The sequence below is a fragment of the Botryllus schlosseri genome, chromosome 2, assembly GCF_051294905.1.
Source record: "Botryllus schlosseri isolate E-star chromosome 2, Bs_hap1, whole genome shotgun sequence".
Lineage (NCBI taxonomy): Eukaryota > Metazoa > Chordata > Ascidiacea > Stolidobranchia > Styelidae > Botryllus > Botryllus schlosseri.
The window spans coordinates 24,750,255-24,772,444 of record NC_137237.1 but is presented as its reverse complement, the minus strand read 5'-3'; the positions used below and the strand labels follow the sequence as shown (position 1 = coordinate 24,772,444).

At 40.6% G+C, this 22,190-nt stretch overlaps 1 protein-coding gene across 1 annotated transcript; it reads left to right on the top strand.

Annotated features, from left to right (window-relative positions):
• The first annotated feature begins 26 nt into the window (after positions 1 to 26).
• Positions 27 to 22,090, top strand: LOC145434265 (uncharacterized). Its single transcript, XM_080311623.1, has 4 exons — positions 27 to 219; positions 14,287 to 14,385; positions 14,952 to 15,014; positions 21,777 to 22,090. The coding sequence occupies exons 1-4, from the start codon at positions 27 to 29 to the stop codon at positions 21,950 to 21,952; spliced, it is 531 nt and encodes a 176-aa protein (XP_080167749.1). The 3' UTR covers positions 21,953 to 22,090.
• The last annotated feature ends 100 nt before the right edge of the window (positions 22,091 to 22,190 follow it).

Sequence of the window (22,190 nt, the reverse complement as noted above, 5' to 3'; positions counted from 1 at the left end):
GAATCATTATAACGTCACAATATTATATGGAAACGCGTTTGTCGAAATTTGTGAATATATCGTTTTTGAAAACGAATAGTCTGTCGAAGAAGGTAGAAATGCAGCGCTATCCCAAGAGCTACCAAATTCAGGCGAAATTTCCAAAGAATACCTTCCTGCCGATAAAGTTGTCAGAATCGCTATTCACAGTTGATTCTGTTGTCGGATCGGTTCAGAGCAGTGAGTAGGCGAAGGAGTGGTTTATTTTATAATTTTTTATTTTGAACACATTTACAGACCGGCTGAATGCAGTTTCGCAATATCTGCAACTGTATCAATAGGATTGTTATGTTCGTGTATTTACGTTGGTATCGTTTCACTCTTATTTGTCTAGGATTAGTAATTACCGCCAATCATTATTTCTTCGTGTGTCGTGCTTCGTATTTATACCCTGTGTTCTGTTCTCTCGTGGTCTTTTCGTTCATCTGTACTCTGGATCGTGTCGCTGCCTTAAAGTCATACTGCTGTAAAATATACTGATTTCGTATTGCAACCTCGTCGTATTGAGTTATTGTTCAAACAAGATCAAGAACATAACAATTGGTGTCAGAGGTCGGATTCAAAGTTATTTCTGCGACGAATATTAAGCATGGATTCAGGTATATTGAAGCTGCTCGAGAAGCAGCAGGCAATGATGGCGAGTCTACATGAAACAATCGCAAATCAAAAAGATCAGCTGGAGCAGCAAAATGCTCGGCACAGAAGATCTGGACCAACAACGCGCACAGCATAAAGAAGAAATGGCGCAATTAGCGCAGAGGTTGAGTCCCGGTATGTCAACATCTGAAGCTACCGCTCCCAAGTTTGATTCGTTCGCAAAATCAAAGGAGAAATGGGACCAATATCTTCAGCGATTTAACCATCACCTAGCAATATACGGCATTTCCAACATGGAGAAGAAAAGAGCGTGTCTACTCTCATGGGTTGGACCTGAAACGTACTCGCTCCTACGTAATTTGTTTGGTGCTGCTGATGTCAGTGCGCAAACCTTCGATGCGTTGACTGAGAAGTTGTCCACACACTTCAAGGATTCAATTCATGTGCAAGCAGCCAGGTACGAATTTTACAATTGCAAAATGCAGCCGGGACAGTCATACGCTGATTGGATCGCAACTCTACGCGGAATCTCCAAGGATTGCAACTTCACGTGCTCAAGAGATGGCTGTGATCAAAGCTGCGTTGATGAGCTAATGCGCGATCTCATCATTAAAGAAACGCCGCACGCGGATGTGAGACGGCATTGTCTAACACAAACCAATCCATCCCTTGACGACGTTCTCAAAGTAGCCGCAACATACGTGAGAACGCTGGAAACTGATAGGGTTATCCAAGGCGAGAGTAGCGGTAAAGGCACTTCCGTCGTCAACAAGATGACGGGAAGTTATCAGAAGGGGAAAAAACCTTCCAAATCCAACCAAGGCAACTTCACGGAAAGACTGAAATCCTGCAGCCGCTGTTTCATCGATCACCAGAGAAAAGACTGTCAATATCGACATGCAGTATGTCAGAAATGTGGTCGTAAAGGTCATATCAAACCTGTGTGCATGTCTACCAAACCTAGTGTCACACAACAGGTCACATCCGTCAATTTCTGCTCAGTGCCACTCCTCTCCTTCGACATCGATCAACTATATCGACGCGTGGGAAACCAGCTCTGGATCAACTCCAGCATCAACGGCATTCCGTTGCCGACACAGTGGGACACTGGTGCACCCTCCGCCATGGTGGGATTGACTGGGTACAAAACTTTGGGCTCTCCGAAACTCTCAGCATACCATTGCTCTTTCGTAGCGTACGGCGACAAGCCACTGAAAGTGAAAGGTATTTGCACTGCAACTGTGCAGGTGGGTTCTGAAGTTCAAGTTGGCTTAAAATTGGTGGTTCTCGACGAACACCGTGGGCAAAACATTTTTGGTCTCGATTGGAGCGATGCTTTCTCCATGACCGCTAAGGGAACGTCTGCTTTGGATGCAATTTCCTCGCAGATGGTCAAATCGCAATCTTGTAATACTATTGACATTTCTGATTCGAACGACAAATTGGTATCTTTTAAGTCCAAATTTCCCTCCGTTTTCTCTAATGTATTAGGACGATGCACCAAGACAAAGGTGACAATTCACTTGAAACCTAATGCCAAGCCCGTATTCAACAAGCCACGCCCTTTGCCTTTCGCAAGGCAAATCGCTGTTCAAACCGAATTGGATAGATTAGTCAATCAAGGTATCCTCGAAACAATCAATTACAGTGATTGGGCAGCGCCAATTGTTGCCGTCACTAAATCAAATGGATCAGTACGCATTTGTGGTGACTTCAAAGCATTGAATCAACAGATTCAGATAGATCAACATCCCCTGCCCTCTTTAGATGAAATTCTTCACAAGTTACAGGGTGGTTGCATTTTTACGAAAATTGATCTTGCCGATGCTTATTTTCAGCTAGAATTAGATGATGATGCGAAGAATTTGTGTGTCATAAACACGCAATTCGGTCTTTTCCGTTATCGACGCATGTGTTTCGGAGTCGCATCTAGTCCCGCAAATTTTCAACGTTGTATTGATGCCATGATCGCCGGCTTACCCGGTGTTGCTAGTTTTATCGATGACATAATCGTTACTGGCATTGATGAACGCGATCATTTTCGCAACTTATCGCTACTCTTTGAGCGCCTCACCGAGTACGGTTTCACCGTCAACTTCGCGAAATGTGAATTTTTCAAAAGTAGTATCGAGTACCTTGGTCATATAATAGACAAGGACGGCAAACGCCCGTCTCACAAATCCGTTGAAGCAATCAAACAGTTGCCTAAACCTCAGGATGTTCGCCAGCTACAGGCATTCCTGGGCAAAGTCAATTATTATCGCGCGTTTATTCCTAATTTCACGAATAAAGCCGCTGCCTTGTACCGTCTTCTTCAAAAAGACGCGGAATTCATTTGGAATGCGGACTGTGATGCAGCTTTTCGCATTCTCAAACGACGTAATCGACGCTACGCAGTTAGCTCATTATGATGTAAACAAGCAGCTCATTTTGTCAACTGATGCTTCTCAATTCGGAATCGGCGCTGTCCTCTCAATCGAGCACAATGGCGAAGAGAGACCGATCGCGCACGCATCGAAAACACTTTCCGATTCGCAAAAATCCTACTCTCAAATAGAGAAGGAAGCTCTGTCAATCATTTACGGAGTCACTAAATTTCGTCAATTCTTGTATGGTAGAAAATTTACGCTCGTAACGGACCACAAACCGCTTTTAGCTATTTTCTCGCCAGACAAGAAAATTCCCGTGATTACAGCGCAACGCTTGCAGCGATGGGCACTAACGCTCATGGCTTACCAATACGATATTCGCTATAAACCGACTAATCAGCACGGAAACGCCGACGGTTCATCTCGCCTACCAAAGGGTCCAGACCCTGAGTTTGACGAACGGGAAATTCGTGAAAACGCTGAGATCGTTCACGCTATTAATATGGCATTCGATGGCTTACCGTTAACTCGCAATGAAATTCGCGACGCGACGCTGAAGGACAAAACCATGAAACTAGTAAAATTATCTGTCACTCATGGTAATTGGAATCCAAAGACGCACATTGATGATTTTTCTTGGTTTTCGACTCGCAAACATTCGCTTTCTCTGCACGAAGACATAGTCATGCTCAATATTGATGGTTTTCAGCGCGTAGTAATTCCGCAGTCACTTCGCTCGCGAGTCTTATCATTGTTGCACGAAGGACATTGGGGTATCGCGAAAATGAAGCAGATGGCTCGACGTTACATCGCATGGCCTTCCATTAATCGCGACATTGAAAATCTCGTTAAGAGTTGCGACGCTTGCCGCAAAGTAATGAAAGCGCCTGATCGTCGGTATCGCGAATGGCCCAAAACGTCTGAAAGCTTTGAACGGATTCACTTGGACTTCGCAGGTCCAATAAACAATAAAATGTTTCTTGTCATCGTCGATGCGCATTCAAAATATCCTTTCGTTGAAGTAATGAATGTCGGTTCTACCACAACCTTGTGTGTGGTCAACGCTTTGAGGGAAGTCTTCTCTATTGAAGGCTTGCCCATAACAATTGTTACGGATGGCGGGCCGCAATTCACGTCGAATGAATTCGATACGTTTTGCTCTAATTAGGCAATCAGCCATATCGTATCACCGTCTTTTCACCCTGCCTCGAACGGGGAAGCGGAGCGATTCGTCCAGACTTTAAAAGCTGGATTAATAAAAAATTGCGACGGGGGAAAAGATCTCAACTTCGCGCTCCAAACACTTCTCGCTACGTACCGATGTGCACCGCACCCGGGCATAGACTGGAAAACGCCTGCCGAGATTTTACATGGTCGACAGCCGCGCAATTTGTTAAGTTTGTGCTCGCCCTTCGACAAATCGAAACCCGTTACGCCTAGACAATCAGTCACTCATTTCGAGATTGGTTCCTCGGTTTACGCTCGCAGTTACCGAAGCGGACCAAAGTGGGTTGCTGGCGTGGTGACGGAAATACTGGGGCGTGTTGTGTACATTATAAAAACAGATCATGGGTATTGGAGAAGGCACAAAAACCAACTCCAGCCACGCTTGATTTCCACAAGTAATGATACAGCCACACAGGAAGTTGCTCAGCCTCAACAGTCGCAAGCTGAGCAACCATTGGTTCGTAATAGGGCACAACGTCCTGCAGCTAGTCCTGCTCGTACGTCGGGTAGACGTTACCCCGTTAGAAATAGGAGACAAACTGATTTCTACCGGCCAACGTGAATCGCCCTGCACCCTTTAACTTACAGGGGAGGACTGTTATGTTCGTGTTTTTACGTTGGTATCGTTTCACTCTTATTTGTCTAGGATTAGTAATTACCGCCAATCATTATTTCTTCGTGTGTCGTGCTTCGTATTTATACCCTGTGTTCTGTTCTCTCGTGGTCTTTTCCTTTATCTGTACTCTGGATCGTGTCGCTGCCTTAAAGTCATACTGCTGTAAAATATACTGATTTCGTATTGCAACCTCGTCGTATTGAGTTATTGTTCAAACAAGATCAAGAACATAACAAGGATATCGTAGGTTCATTGACGATATCGTTAGTTTCAACTTTAACACTTCGATGGGTCGCGAGTTCGACTCCCTTCATGTATGTTGGAAGTCTATCTAGGCTCCTTGTCGCCATAGATCCGCTTAACTTTAACACCTACAACAAAACAATATGGTGAAAGTGGCCCGTGCTATTTAAAGTGCGTTTTGAGTCGTCAGCCTACCACCAATACAAGTTCTAATTTCGTGGGATCAGGCCCAACAAGTCGCTTTTATCGCACGGGCGCCAGACAGTAGGATGCGTAGGCCTACTACTGAACTGATCCCTGAACCCTACCTTTTTAGAACTGCACTTGACATATGGCAGACTTGATTAATGATAATTCACAATTAAGGATAGACAGTAAAGCAATACCATGGTAAACGCCCAACGATACGGTATCATCAAAATCCATAGATTATTAGCAATGTTTTTATTCGCACAATCCAAAGTGCTATCCTTAACTAAGCCTATAACTAATTCACAGCCTGACTATGTAAGCTATCACAATCATAACATTACTATAACTCAAAGAAATAACTATAAGAGAGTAACGTAGCGCGCGCAGGTAACGTGCAACCGCTAAGTGCAATGAACCTGTTAAAAAAGGAGTCGAAAAGACTTGGAGTAGTCTATCAATCAAACACCCTAAAAGTCAGTCGACTGAATTAAAAGTAACAGGAGACAAAATAAAAATGACATATATGTGTCATGTGTCGGCAGGCGAATATAGCTTGTCTGATCGTGGTTCGGTATAATCTCGAGTTCACACGCACACACTTGTATTTATTTAGCAAAATGTGCTTTTATTTTGATTTGAGTGTAGGCAATTTCAAATGGACTGCCGGCGATATACTATTCCACAGTCGTGGTCCTCCATTACACTTCATAGAGCGATCCGTGCTCTTGCATCCTGTTAAAATTGACTGATGGAAGAATATGACAATTTCGCGATTTAACCTTGCAAGTCGCAACGTAAATAGGAATTATAAAGAAATAGTAGCCGTATTGAATGCCAATATAAGTCGTGATAATACGAGTAGAAATGAGTGTCGTATGCTACTGATTCCTGAGCCATATTGACCGTAAACGGCATGCGATCAGACACGCGGTGATTACTTCATGAATGTAGTCGATTGCGATTACGATTACTTCTGAATGATGCGATTACGATTACAGCAAAATCAGGAAGTAGTCGATTACGATTACAATTACATTGGAAAAGTAATCACGATTACCTACGATTACATTGATTTTGCATCTTAGAAGTTATATTGGAACACAATATATGGATTGCGCTGAAAAGGCCTACTTTCCTTTAACAAAGATGCGTGATTTGCTTGTTACGTCATAATATACACATTGCCCATTTTTGTAGAGGACGATTTATCGCACCCAACGATTTGCATTCTTGCCAGGTCCATGACTGCCGCACCCCAAATTTCCCAATAGGGTGAGGAGCGAGCTCGAAGGGGACTCAAAAGTATTTCGTAAACCAACATAAATTATAAAGTATTTTCGAGAGATTTATTGACTTGAAAATTCTCTTTAGATAAGCTTGAATTTTTAATGCATACGTCTCCCCCTCAACAAAAGAAGCATACATAATATATAGTAGGGTTGCATTTAAAACAAGTCGTTGTTTAAACACTTTGTTCAAAACATGTTTTAAGTAGGTTTTAAAAAAAAAACTAAATTGTGTTTATATAAATTGTAAAATTATGCCATAATTGTGTAAATGCTTTCCAAAAACATGTTGTATGAGTCTATGGACCGGACAATTACCACCCGATTTAGCCGACGTAAATCGATATGGGATGGTTGGAACCCCTCAAGTCGGTTCAACAGTTATAGTACAAATATTTCGTCAAAGGAGCTCTATTTACCCTATATTTTCAATTTGTCAACGTCAATCCACATTGGTGAAGTCATGGCTTAAAAAACAAAAAAAACAAAAAAAAAACATGTTTTAAACACGGGCCTTGTTTTAAACATGTTTGCTTTAAATTGATTTTTGTTTTAAGCGCAACCCTAATTTATAGTAATAGGCATTTAGGTTCCTGTCATTACTGTCTCGACCAACACGCGACTTCACGAAGTGTGCCACTTAAGAAAGAGCGTGGCCGAAACTTAGGGTATGTGTCCATTGTCAATATCCGCACTGGGTGGGCGTGACTAATAGTTCGGTCCTTCCAATCTGAGCCCACAATGCAAATGCCACCCGGGGACCCACAGAGCATTAAAGACATGAACATTTGTGTGTGCGTCTCAAGAAAGTATTTCATTTAGTCTGCTATACGCTTTGGATACAACAACATCGTTTGATTATAAAACAGACCGGAGGTCACGAATTAACAACATACACTAAAGTAATTTTAACAAGATACCAGACGTTATAATGATGAATTACGTGCCCCCAATTCTATAGGTAAATCTGACCATCGGGGGCAGAGAGAGGATTGAAAATTAATAATATTATAATGCAATTACCAATATTATTGACGAAATTCAGTCTTCAACTTGAAAATATCACCCCATGGGGGCCAAAGGCCAACGTTTGGACTGGGGGACGAATTGCTGTTTTGGTCCTGATTCTAGCTGCAACCCACGCGCTAACATGATATATATGGCTATGGCGGCAGGTCCCAATGTTGAATAAAGAATTGTGAAATAACGATTGGCACCCGTTTCAAGTAGAGTCATATGAGAATAAGACGAAGAGAACATAAAATTCTGCCTTCAACTTAATACAGATAATGTACTGCAAGCTGCCGTTACGAGAAACGGCAAAACATCTCGGTTATGATATATATCAGCAGCTGTTGATTTTGCTTCGTTGTGGAAACCGTAATGTTTTATTTGGCGAGTACAAAATTTCAAATCTTTGTCCGGTGTACGTACGTACTAGACATGGGGTAATCGCGATTAGTAATCGTAATCGATTACGACGATTACAGCATTTTCAAGTAATCGTAATCGCAATCGATTACATTCGAATAAATTCGGAAGTAATCTTAATCGTAATCGACTACTTCACATATCTAATCGATTTCTTTGTGAAACAACGATTACTTAGTATTTGTACAAGGGCAATCACATAAACTAAACATTCGTGAACACTGAACAGGAGAGAGATATTATGCCAGGCTAGTGATAGCAGAAACGTATGATTTTTAAACGCCACTGCTCATTATTACGTCAGAAGTATTAGTTTGTTCGTCAATGCGTAGGCTAAGTATCTACACTAGTAAATAGTAGGGATGGTGTGAGCGTGAGGTTCACGTTCGCGTTCTGTGTCTGAACCTTCGAAATTTAGAGGTTCACGTTCACAAACGAACTTTGGTAGGTTCTGCAGTGTGAACCTTTTTCATGTATTACAATTTATCACGTCATTATTACATCATTGGTTTGAATTCTTTGCATTTCAACTGCAGACCACTCTATGCGAGACGCTGGTAGCATAAAAAATCAACACTAAACGAGCATACACCTTGCCAATACCAAAAAATTTGTTTGCTGTGTTACAAAGGTTTGCTTGAAATTTTCAGCTTTTCGGTTGTGAATATTTAATGACTCTCTGCTGTAAGCTTGACCCGCCGCAATCGCATGACATCAAGAACGAAATACAGCCCATGAACGTAGTCAGCGACTGATGCTTATTCAACCAATTATTGAAATTGATATAAAAAAAATAGGTCGTTGTCTAATATAAAAAATCAAGCAGGCTTTCGGGGATCCATCTGCTCAATAGTCCGACGCCGAATACATTGTCCGTTCCGGCCTCGGTCGTTAAGGCGTAAGCTTACATTCCCTTGCAATTCCTCGACGAAATTGTCAGCAAAGCGACGGAAGATACTGATTGTAAGGGATTATTACAGCATTTGATTGCTCCAGTAGATACATTATGTGACGTTTAAAAAGTCAGCATGTACTTCAGTATTGTGGTATAATGTGACCTGAGTCGTCACTAGGTATATATGTGTAAATTAACATATCACTTCACTGACATGTAGGGTTGGAATTGGCAATGTGACGTCACAAGGTTCACGTTCGCGTTCACACAGAACCTTTCAAAAAGGTTCGCGTTCACACGAACCTGAACCTTTCAGGGGTTCGCACCATCCCTAGTAAATAGATATTCGATTTGTACTTCGTAGTGCATCGAATGTGATCGATAACGATAGTGATTGTAAGAACACCCGACATGCTGTATATCTGGTTATCAATACCTTCGAAACGTCACTACATCGCAGCAGGATAATAATCACCACTCTGCCTGTAGTTTCAAATAGTAACGGATGTATTGATGTTTGGTTATGCGTAGTTAAACGCAGTTTGACCGTTGCTGCTTGGCGAGCAGTAGGCATAGGTACGTACATCGGACAAATATTTGAAATTTGTACTCGTCAAATGAAACATAACATTACGATTTCCACAACGAAGGGTGGGTGTCTGATCCCCAAGACTTCTCCAAGTCGTTACGACACCTTCCTATCTTTACATTGAATCGCATTCTTGTGGTGTTTTGAAATGATGAATTTTTATTAATAAACTGAACTGAAGTATTAAAAATGAACAACTGCTGATATATATCATAACCGAGCCGTTCTTTGCCGTTTCTCGTAACAGCATCAAGCAATATCTGTCATCAAGTGACGGCAGAATTTTATATCACTTTATCTTATTCTCGTATGACTCTACTTCAAACGGGCGTCAATCGTTATTTCGCAATTCTTTACTCAACATTTGGACCTGCCGTCATGTAAGTCCTCTTATACACCATGTTAGCGTGGGTTGTGGCTAGCATCTGAACTAAAACAGTAATTCGTCCCCCACTCCAAACGTTGATCCCGATAGGGTGGTCAATTTTCAATTTGATGACTGAATTTCGTCAATAATATTGGTTATTGCGTGATGTTACAATTTATTTTTAATCCTCTCTCAGCCCCGATGGTCAGATTTACCTGTAGAGCTGGGGGCACGTAATTCATAATAATAACATCTGGTGTGTTGTTATAAGTACTTTATTCTGCTGTTAATTCGTGACCTACCGTCTGTTATATAATCAAAAGATATTGTAGTTGCCCAAACGTAGCAGACTAAAGGAAAAACTTTCGTGAGACGCACACACAAATTGTCATGTCTTCATTCCTCTGTGGGTGCCCCGGATGGCATTTGTATTGTGGGGATCAGATTGGAAGGACATGATTATTGGTCACGCCCACCCACCGCTGCTATTGACAATGGATAGGCTACATACCCAATGTTTCGGTAAGGGTGTTGCTTTGGTAGCACATTTCGTGTAAAGTCGCATGTTGGCCGAAACTGCATATATCTTTTGGTGTCTCGTGGCGCGGTAATGATTGGGACCGAAATGCCTATACCTATAATTTATGCATGCTTTGTTCTTGAGCGGGAGAGGTATGCATTTCAAAAAGCTATATAGATACATTTTAGAGACATTCTAGCGTCATTCTAGAGACACTCGAAGAAAATTTTAAAGTTAATTTAATCTCTCAAAAATACTCTCTGTTGATTTGCGAAATACTTTTGAGTGCCTTTCGAGCTCGCTCTCAACCCATTGGTGAGATGGGGGAGCAGCGGTTACGAGCCTGGCAAGAATGCAATGCGTTGGGTGCGATAAATCGTCCCCTACAAGGGCGGAATGGGTGAATTGTGACGTAACAACCAAATGACGTATCATTTATAAAGAAAGTTGTAATCTCATTAGGCCTTTTCATCGCAACCTTATATTGTCTTCAATATATCTTCCGAGATTAGTTTTAAGAAGCAAAATAAATGTAATCGTGAGTAATCGTGATTACTTTTCCAATGTAATCGTTATCGTAATCGACTACTTCCTGATTTTGCTGTAATCGTAATCGTAATCCCGTGATTCCGAAGTAATCGTAATCGCAATCGATTACATTCATGAAGTAATCACCCCATGTCTGGTACGTACTACATAGGCCTACTGCTCGCCAAGGAGCAACGGTCAAACTGCGTTTAAGCATAACCAAACATCAATACACAAGTTAATATTTTAAACTAGGCAGAGATGTGATTAATTATCATGCTGCGAGGTACTGCCGTGTGGAACGTGTTCTTACAATCACACTAATGCAGTGCTCTTCAACCGGGGTGGTCGTACTCCCTAGGGTGTACCAGAATTTGCAAAGGGTGTACCACTCGGATGGGGTGTACAGGGGTGTACCAGATCCGAGTAACAATGAGCCGATGGCTAGCTATCACAAATGCAGGTTTGTAGGTCAGTACAGACGGGTTGACGCACAGGTTAACGAGCAATATGGTACAATGTTATCTCAAGTGTAATACTGTACACCGCTTGATTGTGATGTCATAAGCAAATATTTCTTCTCTTCATTTAGCCGTCGGCAATAGACCAATGGTTCCGTTTGGTGTTGTAAAGTATGCAGTTAACAAACATGTTTTCAGCTAGTCATTTGTATTTTAGGGATTTTTGAGGAAACCGCCGCGATAGCTCAGACTTTTTGAATCTGTGCTTCCTACCCGACGCTAATAAATACCGCAATGCACATAAATGAAGTGACGTAGCCAGCCAGGGTCGAAACAGCTTCCACATTGAAATCGAAACCCTTTTGTTTTAAAATGCCGACTGTATGTCCAATCTTTCGCCACACATTAGCAATTTAGTATTTTGTTATAAGTGATGTAAATTAGCGACAATGGACTGTGTGTAGCGGCATACGATTCTGAGGTCACTGACATCTCTTGCAGCCCATGTGCTACTATCGACTCTGTGTGGTGTGTGGCAGGCCTGATGCGCAGTAGGCTGGTGCGCCTGCTATCATCGCTGATCTGAATTACCGTTTCTGCAGCACTAGCTTTACCTACTCTCCCCCCAATACTGTTACATTTAGGTTGATTATCGTTCGTTATATCATGCTGTTTTTGCTCTGACACGAAATAAATTCCAATTTGCGTAGGGTTACCATACGTCCTCTTTTAAGAGGATTTGTCTTCTTTTTTGACTTTTTTGAAAGTGTCCTCGGAGGACGCCCTTTTGTCCCCTTTTTTTGAGATTTTGTCCTCTTTTTTGAAAATTCAGGTCAGATTTAGTGCAAATTGCGAGTGATACGCCGTAAATCAGCACAGAAGTGACGCTCCGGCGGGTATTTCGGAGTGAAAAACTGTGATTTTAGCTCTGAGTGAAACGTTGACCTTTTTTTTAGTCATGCACCTAGCAATGCGGAGAGAAAAACGGTATTTTGAGCTCTGAGCGGAAAGACGACCTTTTATTTCAGTCAACCGATCACCAAGTGGGAAAAATTCACCGGTTTTTTAGAATTCTTCTCCGGTTTTGCAAGTCTCAAATTTCTGAAAAAGTGTCCTCTTTTTAGATTTCCAAAATATGGTAAGCCTAAATTTGCGTGGCGGGCTGCCTAACTGGCTGCGACTCTGTGACCAAATACTATTTTATTCAAATCCAATTTTTTTGACGGCAATAACTCCGCTTCTATTGGTCGGAATTGAACCAAATTTGAAGAACATAGTTTTTATAGACAACCTAATACTTTCATAGGGTGAACAGAAAAATTTCAAATTTTTCGTTATTTATTTTTGTATAGTAAATAGAAACTTTCCTCTCCCGTACCAAGGCCGCTACTAGTTGGAATTGAACCAAATTTGGTGTGTAGGCTTAAGTTAGGTAACTTAACAATTTTATCAAGTAGCCAGTACGATTTGAGAAGAATAGTCATGTTTGAAGACCCCTAATGAACAGGGGTGTACGAGTTTTGAGCAAACGTTAAAAGGGTGTACCACGTCGAAAAAGGTTGAAGAGCACTGCACTAATGTACGTACAATCGAATATCTATTTACTGTGGATACTTCTTACGCAATGACCAGCAAGCTAATAGTCTACTTCTGACGTAATAATGAGCAATGGCATTTGAAAATCAGACGTTTGTGCTATCACGAACCTGGTATAATATCTCGTCCTTGTTCACGAATGTTCAGTTTATGTCATAGTCCTTGTACAAATGAAAAGTAATCGTCCTTTTACAAAGAAATCGATTAGATATGGGAAGTAGTCGATTACGATTACTTCGGAATTTTTTCGAATGTAATCGATTGCGATTACGATTACTTGAAAATGCAGTAATCGTCGTAATCCAGTGGTTCCCGCAACCTTTTTTGTCTCGTTCCCCCCTTGGCCAATATTTGAGCTAAAATTCCCCCCCTATGAAAAAGTTGCCTGTGACTAAAAAAATGTGCTTTTTAACGCGAAACCTGTTTTTGACTGAGCAATGAATGGCCAAACATATTCAGATATGTCCGAACTATGTCGAATGCGGATCGCACTAAACTTTGGTAAAGTACAGTTAAATTTGACCGGTCATGTAGCCGCTGACGAGAAATAAATCAATAAGTTCGCTTGCTATGGACTTGAGTTGAATCGATGAATTTGGTATGTTTTTCATGTTAGTTCATCTGTTGGCTCAAAAATTTAAACAATTTCACTTGCAGCCTTCTTGCTGAATTCGGCTTGACGTTTTCCTGCTTAGTAGTAATTTGGTCGAGAGGCTGTCGCGGGCCGAACAAAATCGTCTCGTGAGCCTTCATTTATCATGGGGTGTAATATCTACGGAAGGCATTTAAACATAGGCCTATACACCTAGCTTGAAATCCGCCAAAGAAACATAGAATTCTTAAGAACTATTTTCTACTTAACAGTTCTATACCATAAAAATCTAAAAACCTTGTAAACCCAGTGTATCTTCCGATACAGTGCCAAAGCCAGATTCCCCCCTAAAAATTTCAAAATTCCCCCCAAGGGGGGAATTCCCCCCCGGTTGGGAACCACTGTCGTAATCGATTACGATTACTAATCGCGATTACTCCATGTATGCATGCGATGTCGTTATCTTGCTCAGTATGTTTCGGAGTCCCAATGGTTAGTTACCACGAACCCGTCTGGGATAAACACGAAGAATGTCAATTACAATGACATATTTCGAGAGGCACTCATTTAAATTCTCATCTGACCGAGATATTGTCATAGTTATTAGATCATTTGTTAATTATGTATGATTTATGAAACGCAGTAGGCCTATCAGAGTCATATTCGAGTTCCTCCAACATATGTCTTTCAAGCGTTTTAGATATTACATTTCCTAAATGTTACTCAATTTGAACGCAGAATCCACCTATATAAGTGAAGATTTTGGAGATAACGTTTCTTCGGAAATCGACGTGAATAGCATTCAATTGAAATTCAAGCGAAAAGATGGAAAAGCAGGTAATCACCATTTGCCGTTACCCTAAAATATGTTTTGAAATGGCGTTTTATTGAGCAGACCTGAACGAATGGAGTTGACGTTGTGACATTAATCGATCGTGGAATTCCACGATCTAAATCTTCTGTATGTTGATTGTTCATATATCTGACATATATAACCCAACTTGGGGAGAGGAGTACCTTACGTGCCAACTCGGGGCAGCTATAAATCTGGATCACACGGTTGGCAAAAATATGTAGGGGCTTCCTTGAAGTATGCCTGTTTTCTGTGACTTCAAGTGAATTGATATGAACGAAAACATAGTTTTTTCCGTACTCGAGGATAGATTTCTTTTGTTCATAAAATCTCTCAGCATTATCCAATTGGTAACGCTATGCCAGTCTAATATGAGAAGATCTCGAATTCTAAACAACGATACATGGTCGCTAAATACATACAGCGAACCCGCACTAATTGCACCCACTAATTACACCCTACTGACTGTCCTGACACGTATAATACGTTTGTCGTGTGTCGAAATTAGAGATAATAGAAACATTACAAGGACTCTTCGTTTTCAATTCAGACAGTGAACTTACGTCACCGAGTCACACTTCCCAAGAGTTGAGCATTTTCAGAGAAAGACATGGTATGTAACAGGCAATGTTCCCTCTAATTCTTGACGAGTCTACGCGCACTCACCAACTCACTGCGCGGCCCCTTGGACAACAGTGCGTAACGACTAAAAAAGGTCATCACTTCGGATTTTGTGTGCGCAGCTTAGATTTTCTGTGCGCAGAGAGCGTGTCAGCACCAGACATGGGGTGATTACTTCATGAATGTAATCGATTGCGATTGCGATTACTTCTGAATCACGCGATTACGATTACGATTACGATTACAGTAAAATCAGGAAGTAGTCGATTACGATTACGATTACATTGTAAAAGTAATCACGATTACATTCATTTTGCTTCTTAGAACTAATCTTAGAAGATATATTGAAGACAATATAAGGATTGCGATGAAAAGGCATAAGGAGATGACAAATTTCTTTATAAATTATACGCCATTTGCTTGTCACGTCATAATGTACCCATTGCTCAACTGTCAACTTTATAGAGGACGATTTATCGCACCCAACGATTTGGGTTCTTGCCAGGTTCGTAACTTCCGCACCCCAAACTCAACGAAATGGGGAACGAGCTCGAAGAGGAGTTTTTTCGTAAATCAACATAAAAATTATTTTAGATAAATTTAATTAACTCTAAAATTTTTGTCGAGTTTCGTGATTTAGTATCTCTGTAGATAGCTTGATTTTGAAGTGCAAACCCCTCTCCCTCAAGAAAAAAAGCACGCATAATTGATAGGAATAGGCATTTCGGTCCCGGTCATTACCGCGCCACGATACTCCAAAAGACGTATGCACTTTCGGCCAATATGCGACTTCACGAAGTGTGTTACCAAAAAAAGACCGTGGTATGTGTCCATTATCAATACAGCAATGCTTGGTGGGCGTGACGAATAGCCCTATCCTTCCAAACTGAGCCCCACAATAGAAGCGCCACCCCAGGCACTCACAGAGTAATGAAGACATGACAATTTGTGTTTGCGTCTTACGAAAGTTTTTCTTTTAGTCTGCCACGATTGGGCGACTACAATATCTTTTGATTTTATAACAGACTGGAGGTCGCGAATTAACAACACACAATAAAGTATAATTGAATAGTATATTCATTTCAATATGAATATACTATTCAACTGTATATTAAGGTTCTGTACCTCCAAGAAGCTGTTCAAATAAAGCAGTGGTTCCCAACCTTTTTTCACCCACTTACGATTTCGAGGTTTTATGCAGTGCTCGGTTACCACCTACCCTACATCCACCATCTATGACGTCATAATCACGTATTATACCTATGCGAGTAGGGCTGGGCAAAATTGAGAACCCGGGGATTCGATTCTGAATCGCGCATTCTGCTTCGTGTCGAGTAATCGAGTATCACTCATCGTGACGTCATAACCGAATGCAGTATGTCAAAGTACAAAATGTACCTTTAATACCACTGCAAAGAATATAATGCCCGTTATTCATCACATTGAAGATACTTAGGTATTTTCTGGACCATACCGATTTCATTGCACTTGGTGACAATGTTGTGGAATGATCATGAATTCAGAATCGTGTTATTCCCAGTAACGGTCGTAGCGTTGTACTACATGTATTGTATGCTACGGTACGGCATGTCAAGGTTTCATGGCTTCAACAGTGAAAAGTAGTATCGAACTATAATCCTCGTTGATAAATTAGCTTTTAGTGGTGAGGAGCGTATAATTCCAGTACTCGAGAAAATCGCCTTTTACTACTCGACTCGAATCATTAAAATTAATACTCGATTCAGATTCGAGTACTCGAATCATTATGCCCAGTCCCATATGCGAGGTGTAATAAGAAATTCCATTAAATTAGTCATTATCAGCCAGGGTTGATGTGATGCATGGAATTGTCTTTTCACCACCAGTTACAAGAAGAAAAACATAATGAAATAACATTAACAAACAACAAAAGTCAATTCATTTAATGCGATGGCTGCATATGTTTATTTTCCACTAGCTGGTCGATGCGTGGCATCCGTTTGCTCACAGCGCATCGAAAGTCATGCATGGGCGCCACAAGTCGTTTTCGTTTCTTCGACGTACTTTGCCACGGACGTACCTTAGCCTTCGATCGAAAAAAAAAACAGAATCTACTCGCGTACCACCTGGAAGACCTTTGCGTACCACTAGTGGTAGCCTACGCGTACCACAGGTTGGGAACCACTGAAATAAAGTAATAATAACAACATAGCAGATGATATAATTATGAATCATGTGTCCCCGGCTCTACTGGTAAATCTGACCATCGGGGCTGAGAGAGGGTTAAAATGTATAGTAACATAATGCAATTACCAATATTATTGACGAAATTCCGTCATCAACTTTAAAATTAACCACCCTATGAAGGCGTAAGACCAACGTTTGTAGTGGGGGACGAATTGCTGTTTTGGTCCTGATCCCACGCTAACATGGTGTATAAGCGGATTGCTATGGCACCAGGTCCAAGTGTTGAGTAAAGAATTGCGAAATAACGATTGGCTCCCGTTTCAAGTATAGTCATAGGAGAATAAGATAAAATGAGCATAAATCCTGCCTTCCACTGAATACAGAAAGTGCTTGCTGCGGTTACGAGAAACGGCGAAGAACGGCTCGGTTATGATATGTAGCAGCAGTTTGCATTGCTTCGTTGTTGAAATCTTAATATATCATTTGTCGAGCACAGAACTAAAAATCTTTGTCAGGTGTACGCACGTACACGTAGGCTACATATGCCTACAGCTCGCCAAGCAGCAACGGTCAAATTGCGTTTACCTCAGCATAACCAAATATCAATAGATAAGTTACTATTCGAAACCAGGCAAAGTGGTGAATATTGTCCTGATGCGAGGTAGTGGTGTTTCGAGGGTAATGATCAGAGATGCCACTGAGATATTTTGGAAAACCCCAGATTTGGACGTTGAAAAAACCCAGAAAAACCCAGATCCTATATTTCACTCAAATTTATATGACATAGCTGCAAAACAGTGACTGAGAGTCATCAATGACAGTTATACGGGCATAGAAGAAGTTTTAGCCCTTGATATTGAAATCCCAACTGTTCATTTTCATACTATACATTTTGCTCAGTTAAATGAGCAAATCCATCGAAATATGATGCTTTCCTCTCGATACATTGCTACGGGCATTCGGTATAGAGGGGGGGGGGTCAATACGTAGTTTATTATATATTCGTAATGTTTGTCACAATACTAATTCCCATCTATGATGAGGATGATTTTAGGGTAGTTCCAGTGACTGTGAGCTGACCAGATAGATTAAGAATAGCTTTCGATTCATTAAACCTGGGACAAGCACTTTTATCTGTGATGTTTAGTCAAAGAAGAAACTGCCAGATCGTGAAATTAAGGGTACATTTGAATTTGACAAACCCCTCTCCCTCTGAATAACTTGCCCGGGTGCCCAACCCGTCTCTTTGAGTGTCCCTGTTGAAAGTGAATATACTCTGATGTCAACATGGTAAATTAGTTAGATCAACATTTGGTCTTTCCATGTGCATTAGTTGCATACTTTACAGCAGGTACATACTATTTACTGACACACAACGAATTTGTTGCAGCGCTAGCATTCAAGTCCTAAATCGTTTTGAATTGCAAAACAAATGCTCCAGAGTTGCCTTGTGAAAACGACTTTCTACGACCTAGTAGTCAGTATTCGATTAAGCTCTCTCATCACGCCAAGACCTCTCATTTTAATAGTAAATGGGTCTCTTTAGACTCAATCACAGTAGAATCCTTCGATATTATAAGATCTTACTAAGCTAATAATCAATTTTGCGCCGTAAAATTGACCTGACAAACATGATGTTGAAAAAAACCCAGATTTCAAGCACAAAAACCCAGAAACCCAGGTGATGCTCGAAAAACCCAGATATGGGTGGAAAAACCCAGGAGTGGCATCTCTGGTAATGATAGCCAGATATGTAGCATTTCGGGTGCTCTTACAATCACACTACAATGTACAAGTACATCCAATTCTAATATCTATTTACTATGTGTGAACACTTATTACGCAATTTCGAGCAAAGCCAATACTTCTGACGTAATAATGAGCAGTGGCGTTTGAAAATCAGACGTTTGTGTTATCACTAACCAGGTATAATATCGCTTACTTGTGCACGACTGTTCAGTCAATGTGATAGTCCGTGTACCAATAAAAAGTAATCGTTCTTTCACAAAAAAATCGATTAGATATGGAAAGTAGTCGATTACGATTACTTCGTAATTTTTTCGAATGTAATCGATTGCGATTACGATTACTTCAAAATGCTGTAATCGTCGTAATCGATTACGATTACTAATCGCGATTACCCCATGTCTGGTCAGCACTGCGCAATTGCGCACGTGCGCAGCTTAGAGGGAACATTGGTAACAGGGAAAGCCCGGGAAATCTAAATATAACATCGGGTAACAATTTTGAACGAAATAATTGCAGACTTTGATTTTGCACTTGATTTGGGCTAATTTTGGTACGTTGATTCTAAATATACCGCTGTTTTTTTCATCACGTCAAATTTCTGCTCTACGACGTATGCCCAAAATAGGCAAATTTTCACGAATTTAGCCATATTACTTTTCTATACCATATAGAAATCCTCACTCTTATCATATAATGAGTTAAATAGCCAAGGGGTCAATTGAATTATTAGGAAAAAAGGTACTGGTATCGATCTAGGTCGATAATGTCATCCATTTTTGGTCATCCGAGGATATTTCAGAGACATATACGATGCAAACTGCAGGATATAACAAGTAAAATAAACATTACATTTACTATCAGCTATATAGGACCAATGCCCCATTCAGATTATCCAGTGTATACCTTGAAACTCCTATAAGCTCGATAATCGAAAATCAAACCAGACAACCCACAGAATTATGAGTTAATAGCGTAAATTTGGACCCTGAAACTCGCACTTTATTTGTCCTGCAGAAGCAATATCAGTTTAAATCAGGGGTGGGCAAACTACGGCCCGCGATACCGTTTTGTGCGGCCCGCGAAAGGCTCGAGAAACGTATTGAAATGACTTTACATTTTAAATTGGCCACTCCAGCAAGCTTATTATTTTTAGTGCTGTACGTGGAAAAACCGATTCGCGCGTGTGGTTGGTAGATTCGTTCTCTGTATGTGCAGAAGTATTTATATTTATAAAATCTATATATAGCGTATTTGAAGCTAACATGGTTATGACGCTGTCAGCATTGTGAGTCCTGGAGTTGAACCAAAAGTAGAATAAGCAAATCTGTAAACAGATCATTGCTCACAGATTCAAATCTCCATCTTGTTCTTAGACAACCGACTTTCATCCCTAGTTTTGAAAATTGGTTATATTGAGGTTGACCAGCAGCTTATGAAATCCATCCAATACTTCTGACGCGTGTACCATATCATCAAATCAATGGTTGGTTGGTTTTAAATAAAAAATATTTAAATTCCACATCCTCACTATATAATAAAATACCGATATTGCGTTTTGGTTTATAATCCCAATTTTATATAGTGCGACAGGCGAATGGATTTAGATGTTGAATGCTCGGTCCACGAGTGTTTTTCTTTACAAACTGGTTACTCATAAGGACCATCCACTGGGGGGCGTGGAAGCATCTGAAAGGAGGCGCGAAGCCGCACTAAACTGACATTATTTTTCTCGCTCCGCGCGATTTGCCTCCAGTTCATGGTCATTGCTCTGTCTATTCTCCATATTACATATTTGATAATTCTCTCGTCTACAGCCATAACCTTCAATGCTATCAAACTATCCATTGAGATTGCTAACATTCTGATACCTCTCTTGGATATTTTGTGATATCACGATAAAGGAGGTCGGGAAATTTTTCACTATCATAAAGTGTCTAATAAAAACCACTGCTATATGATTAAATGACAATATTTCCTTTTAGCTAATAACCTCAATTTAATATAGTGCGGCCCGCAAATGGATTTAGATGTTGAATGTGGCCCGCGAGCCCAAAAGTTTGCCCACCCCTGCTTTAAATCAACCAAATAAAGCAGTGCCAATGTTTATTTGAAGTCCATTGGTTAACTTTTGACTGCCTGTGGTTTTTGAAACGTTTTATACAATAAACACAAAATATCAAAAGTAGTACTTTTATGTGGATTATGAGACAATGGGGTGGGTGCCTACCCAAAAAACTTGACGCAATAGAGAAAAACGGAAGTCATATTTGAGTTCAGCGACCAAAAGTTGGTCGAAATCAATTGTCTGATCAAAGTCAACAAAAACCGGGTTTACCAGTGTAATCGACCTGCATTAGATATTCCGAATTTTTCTATTATTATTATTGTATTGATGGTAGACTGCGATTATTCAAGCTTTATGTTTTACAAGGACAATAGCGGCCGTGAATATCTGAAAGCAAATCGCGCCAAGCACGAAACTTTTCATAATGTTATCGAAAACAGAATGTTTATATGCAAAGTCAACACAGGCCTACTTTAATTATTTCAGTGTTGTTCTGGCCCTACTATTACTTCACTTGAACTCATATCAAACTTGTAATATCATGCGCAATTAGCAAACTATATTTCATGACCCCTGCGCAAGGATTCACGCGAAATCGTGAAAACCTTTTCGCCGGCCGCACATCTTTTTCAATGCGGGTATGCGGGTCCTACGTTGCACACCCTTGATGCATGGAATTCTGTTGAACGGCTGAAGGAACAGCTGAAACTAAGACACGTTCCCCCGCTGTGTCTGTACGCTCCCAATTACAGAATTGATCGTTATCAACTATAGGTGGAAGATCGCTAATCGAGCCGTCGGTCGACTGGACAGTTTACAAATCCGCCGATCCTGATCTTACATATGTAACGAAGACTTGGAAAGAGCTGCATCCTTTTCAAAGCTACGTACCGAAATATCTCACGAAAACGAAGTCTCATCCTGACCAACCAAAGCAAAAGAAGAAATAACGGATGAGGGCAAAAAAATGATCCACATGCACCACGTTCAGGGATCCTGCATATTTGACATATACATATGTATCCACTATCCATAATAGCGCCACGCACTTTCATATTCTTTATAAAAAAACAAGCTTCAAATATGAATTTATGTGTTAGCTCTCTGTAAATGTAGCCTGTATTGCGGTATTCTCATAAAGTCTACCATAAATGAATGCTTTCAGATATCAATCAATCAATCAATCAA